Source organism: Teleopsis dalmanni, chromosome 1 (assembly GCF_002237135.1).
Source record: "Teleopsis dalmanni isolate 2A chromosome 1, ASM223713v2, whole genome shotgun sequence".
Classification (NCBI taxonomy): domain Eukaryota; kingdom Metazoa; phylum Arthropoda; class Insecta; order Diptera; family Diopsidae; genus Teleopsis; species Teleopsis dalmanni.
Genome location: NC_051846.1, coordinates 196,503,425 through 196,508,844, shown reverse-complemented (window position 1 = coordinate 196,508,844; position 5,420 = coordinate 196,503,425). Strand labels below are relative to the sequence as shown.

At 28.1% G+C, this 5,420-nt stretch overlaps 2 protein-coding genes across 2 annotated transcripts; one reads left to right on the top strand and one right to left on the bottom strand.

Annotated features, from left to right (window-relative positions):
- The first annotated feature begins 207 nt into the window (after positions 1-207).
- On the top strand, positions 208-4,702 carry LOC119671117 (glycerol-3-phosphate phosphatase-like). Its single transcript, XM_038081635.1, has 5 exons — positions 208-295; positions 3,543-3,645; positions 3,708-3,868; positions 3,943-4,077; positions 4,142-4,702. The coding sequence occupies exons 1-5, from the start codon at positions 287-289 to the stop codon at positions 4,679-4,681; spliced, it is 948 nt and encodes a 315-aa protein (XP_037937563.1). The 5' UTR covers positions 208-286; the 3' UTR covers positions 4,682-4,702.
- Positions 4,703-4,788: 86 nt separating this feature from the next.
- On the bottom strand, positions 4,789-5,392 carry LOC119667014 (pyridoxal phosphate phosphatase-like; the record flags this gene model as incomplete). Its single annotated transcript, XM_038076294.1, has 2 exons — positions 4,789-5,115; positions 5,173-5,392. Coding segments are annotated over 2 exons (528 nt in total), but the record flags the coding sequence as incomplete, so codon positions are not given.
- Positions 5,393-5,420: the final 28 nt, after the last annotated feature.

Sequence of the window (5,420 nt, the reverse complement as noted above, 5' to 3'; positions counted from 1 at the left end):
TAAACGGTTGATTGAATGTAAATGGCATTTATCAGAAGCTTAAAAAAATTAAATGATGCACAAATTAAAAAAAATTCAAATTTAATTAAAAAAAAATATTGCAAAAAGCTCATTAAAAAGTGATAAGATTACGGACTTAGTTTGCTCGGTAAGTGGTTACTGAACCTTAGAGAGATTCTAATCATAGAACAAAATTTAGTTGAAACTAAAACGTTGAAAGAGAAACGTTGATATCAGTTAAAGCTTTAATTCAAGCAATTTTTTTTAACAAATAAAATATACAAAAATGGCAAAAGTAAGTGAATTTAAATACTTGATGAAGTGATCGAATATCCTAAATATCTTAAATGTTTAAATAAAATAAAAATATTTTATAAGTTCTATTATTATATAACAAACAATCTAATAATGCATAACTTAATATTAAAACTGGTGAACATCCAAAGCAGCAAAACATTTATTGTAATAATATAGCTAAGATGTGAACATATAAATATGTATATAAAAAAAGACAATGGAAAATAATTAGTTGAAATATTATTATTGAAATTTCCTTTAAATACATATAAATATAATCAATAAAGAAATTATATAAAAAGTACAGTACAAATTATTCAGGCCTATTCTGAATACTCCCAGGGAACAAAACTCTCTATTCCCACGCTGGAATCCCATTCATTTCAGAATTTGGTCTCGTTTCATTTTTGTATTGTTTTAAAAACAATAGTTAACACTTTAATTAGTGGAAAAAATCCGTATGAATAAAATAAATAAATACAAATTTAAATATTTTAAATTAACTTTTATTAAAATAATAATTTTATTAAAATATATTCGGAAAACTAATCAACTCTTGTGGATAAATAAAAAAATAAAACTTTGAAAATATTAAATTTATTGTAATAATGTTATTATAATACTAATTTTATTAAAATATCTGATCATTTTCAGTTACTAAACCATTTTCAATACTTTTTTAACTTGTCTCCCCAACAATTTGCTTGGGAAAGAATTTGTGCAAAATTGGGAAAAAAAACTCCCATTCCCATGCGATTCAAAATAGCAAAATTGGAAACAGGGAACAAAACTCCCATTCCCATGCTATTCAGAATAGGCCTGATTATGTGTACTTACACAAAAAAGTCAAGCTTCAAGTAACTAAATACTTACGATGTAATCTTGTTGCTTTATAATTACATATATATTATAGCAGTAAAAAGTATAACGAAGCCTTATAAGTTTATAAATGAAAAAAAGGTGATTAACTTATTTAGATCAGATTTAATAAAGTTTATCATTAGGAATTTGTACCTCACATAAATTTTTTATAAACAACACGGCAGCATATGTTCTATAAGTTAAAATTTCAGGTCGCGATAAGATTGTTGGAGTGGCATAAAATATAATTAATATATGTATATATATATATAAATATATAAATACATACATGTATGCAAATATTTATTTGTGTTTTTGTTTTAAAATTATTATATTTTTATCTCTAAATTTATTATTTTTTTTTCACACTTAAGCGTGTCGTTTATTCACGTGCTAAGAAAGAAGAACGTGAACAAAGTTCTTTGCCTCTATTAGAAATTGATTTTGTTTTTAAGAAATCGTACTATAAGTACAGTACAAAGCATAATAATAAAACAGTTATGAAAAATTGTTTTATTTTATATAAAATAATATAGTAATATATAAAAATATTACGTTCATATAATATAAAATTATATAATAAATTTAGTTGCACATGCAAAAATGTATAAGTTAGAAAAATTTTAATTAATAGTAAGTTGTATGGCTAAACATATAATATAAATTAATATATAAACATAATTTAAATTAACATAATAATATCATTAATCATTAATACATTAACAGGTAAATATTTAAAAATTAATTGTTAGTTTTACAACTTTGCCTTACAATATTTTCTGCTGATCTAATTATTTTCCAGAGAATTTTTTAATCTAGTCTCTGGCTAAGCATATAAACAAATAAAAACAATATACAGATATTAAACATTTTTCTAAATAAATTGATAGTGTTAAGTCACTTATAAATATTTTGTTTTATAAGCCTTGAAATGTAAACTTGATAAAAAAAGGTTACACGGAATGCTATGAGAAAGTTAAAGTTTTTGAGAATTAATTCATTTACTCGATTTCCATATGCACTTTGGTTCGTAGTAACAATGACTAAGCGGTTCGTTTACATTTTTTACGGATTGGATTCTTGAAATCACACAACGATTTAACTTAAACTTTTTATTTACATTACGCTCTGCCGGTCAATATATTCATTATTTAATAATAGTAGTAATAGATAACTCTGAAATATATACACTTATGACTCAAAGATAACAAGTGGAATGGTAGCGGGTATTTACTCGAGAGATATGCAAATTAGACGATTATACTGACTACATGATAGATGCAACGTATTTCTGTTTAAGATATAAATAAACAGAAAAGCAGCCATGTTAATACTAGTTAATCAAATTCACCCTGCGAGTGCACTGCCTTTAAAGACAATCAAACAACAATAAAAGTAATTGACACCAGAACAAAAAATACAAGTTAGTCCCATTCGCACTGCGAATGTCACTGTCTCTCTAGAAAATCAGGCCACCATAAAAGTAATAATTAGACTTAAACTACTTTATGGCTGTCTTACTTATGACAATGCTGCGCCATCCACTATTAAAAAACTCCGAACATATCAGTATTTTGTACTGAAACGTTGTCCAAAGCTCTATGATACATCAGAAATGTATGCAAAAGTATATCAAAGACAGAGCGCTGAAATTGTACGATTCTGTGGATGTGTACAGTAATTCAGAATTGCACTATCCCAAATCTAATGTAATATATATATTCCGTCAGGCAGATATGTTGGGCTTCAAAGTTTACTGCTATAAAATCATCCGAGTACCTTATTATGAGAATTCAAGAATTATTACAATGCATCATCTAAATAATAACAGACACTATTGAAGTAAAAGTGCTGTAGATATTACCTCGCGTTTGATCAGGCAAAGAAAAAGAAGAAATAATAAGATGTCACATGAACATTGAATGTCAAAAAGTCTTTCTATGGTGATTAACTGTGATTTACATAAGAATATTGAAAGAAATGAGATAGCAGACGAGATGGCCAGAAGACGTTCTAAAATGGATATATTTAAAAACGATGACACGATGCAAATATCGCTGTATGAACGGTTTAGAGTCATCGAAAAATTCCACATCACAGAGACAAATGACATGAATTAAGCTTTTCATAGCTAATTAGGTCAAAAGATCTCTATGGTTTAGATTAAACAGAAATAAAACAAAAAGTTTTTGAACTTCAGCAAACCTGTAGTTCCTTTACTTACTGGAGTACTAACGAACATACTGGAGTACGATGGCGTGCTTGATTATACCATATATATATATATAAATTTATTTTTTTGATTTAGACCACAAACTTTTTATTATATTTAAAGACTTTTATGGATATATTAATAACTATTACAAACACTACATTTCTTTCAGGTTACGGAAACTAAACCTAAACCTCGACATATATTACAACTAACATCTGAGGAGAAGCGAAAGTTTCTAAACTCATTCGATAATGTATTTTCCGACATTGATGGTAATAAATAAAATCCTTAAAATACTTGTTATATGATATATTAATAATTAATATATTAATAGGGGTCGTGTGGGATTTGGAAACAGGTATACCAGGATCAGCCGATGGATTTGAAGCCATTAGAAAAGCTGGCAAAAAATTAGATTTCATAACGAATAATAGTGTTCGCCCACTAAAAAGTTATGAAAAACGATTCAAAGATATGAACTTGGATATAGATGTGGTAAATAACTTAATATATAAATAATATCACTAATTTCAATAAAATATGTGTTAACAATTATTATATATTTTAAGTCTGAAGTAATAAATCCTGCTAAGAGTGTTGTGGAATATTTAAAAGATATTAAATTCAATGGTCTTATTTACGTGATAGCGGGAACAACGTTTAAGAATTATTTTAAAGATGCTGGACTTAAATATATTGATGGAGTAAGTATTTGACTTAAAATGTATAAATTATACAAACAATAACATATATCTCTTATTTTTTTAGCCAAATGAAATAATTCAAGAATCCGCAGTAGAAGTTCTGACACATGCTTTTGATCGCCAAAATGTAGATGCGGTAGTAATCGACGTAGATTTTAATATGTCTTCCCTTAAGTTGATAAAGGCACATGTTTATTTAAAAAATCCGAAATGCTTACTAATCGCGGGTGCAACTGATTTGTATTTACCAGTTACAAAAGAATGGAATATATTGGGCCCTGGTCATTTTGCTAATATATTAGATGTATCTACTAAACAGAATATGATCACTTTGGGCAAACCTGGCAAGGCCTTAGCTGATAAAATAATAAAGCAATACAAGATCACAAATCCTAAGCGTACCCTTATGATTGGTGATATGTTACAACAAGATATAGGCTTTGGAAAATTATGCGGATTTCAAACTTTACTCGTTCTTAGTGGAGGTTGTTCGCTCAAAGAAATGGAGGAAGAAACCAATCAGAATCAAATACCGGACTACTACGCTGATTGTGTTGGAGACTTTATTAATTTTATGGATGATTTGAAAAAAGCTAATGTTTAAGACATGAACATATGTTTACATTTGCATATATGTTTAAGGTATATAGTACACTTCGACGTATTAGACAGGTTAAAAAAATATTTTGTATAACTGTTTATTGGGTATATTATATGATTTTTTATAAATTTATGATTTAAGTTCACATAAATCAGCTAGAGTGTTTGCTATAAAATCTGGCGTTTCATTTAGTGATAAATATTTGTTTAAGTCTGCAGATTTGGTACCACCGGTCAAGACCAGCAGAGTCTGAAAACCGCACATTTTGCCAAACTTAATATCGCTTGTTAAGCTGTCACCTATGAAGAGCGCACGTTTAGCATCCTGAAGACTGTAGTTACGTTTTAAAAGTTCACATAACTGCAATCCTGGCTTTCCTAGTATTGTGGCTTTACGTTTTGTTGACTCCTCAACAACACTTATAAATGGACCAGACCCTATAAATATATAAATATAATATATATTAATATATAATAACTATTACACAAACTCACCGATTACATCCATGCCACCAAATGGTATCAAAACATCCGCAGCGCCTCCTATAAAAAGACAATCTGGATTTTTAAGGTGCACATGTGCACGCATTAGTTTAGCTGCTGTCAAATTGAAATCTACGTCAATGATGACCGCCTTCACTGGGTCATTACAATAAATAGCCTCGCGTAAATCGTTTACTGATTCGGGTATAATACGTTCTTCCTGTTTCAATTTATAATTTCAAAATTTGAAGAGATTACGT

Excerpts from the sequence above, each read along its gene's own strand:
- LOC119671117 (XM_038081635.1), top strand. Across the intron at positions 3,869-3,942 it reads TGAACTTGGATATAGATGTG|TCTGAAGTAATAAATCCTGC; the intron begins GTAAATAACTTA and ends ATATATTTTAAG. Across the intron at positions 4,078-4,141 it reads GACTTAAATATATTGATGGA|CCAAATGAAATAATTCAAGA; the intron begins GTAAGTATTTGA and ends TTATTTTTTTAG.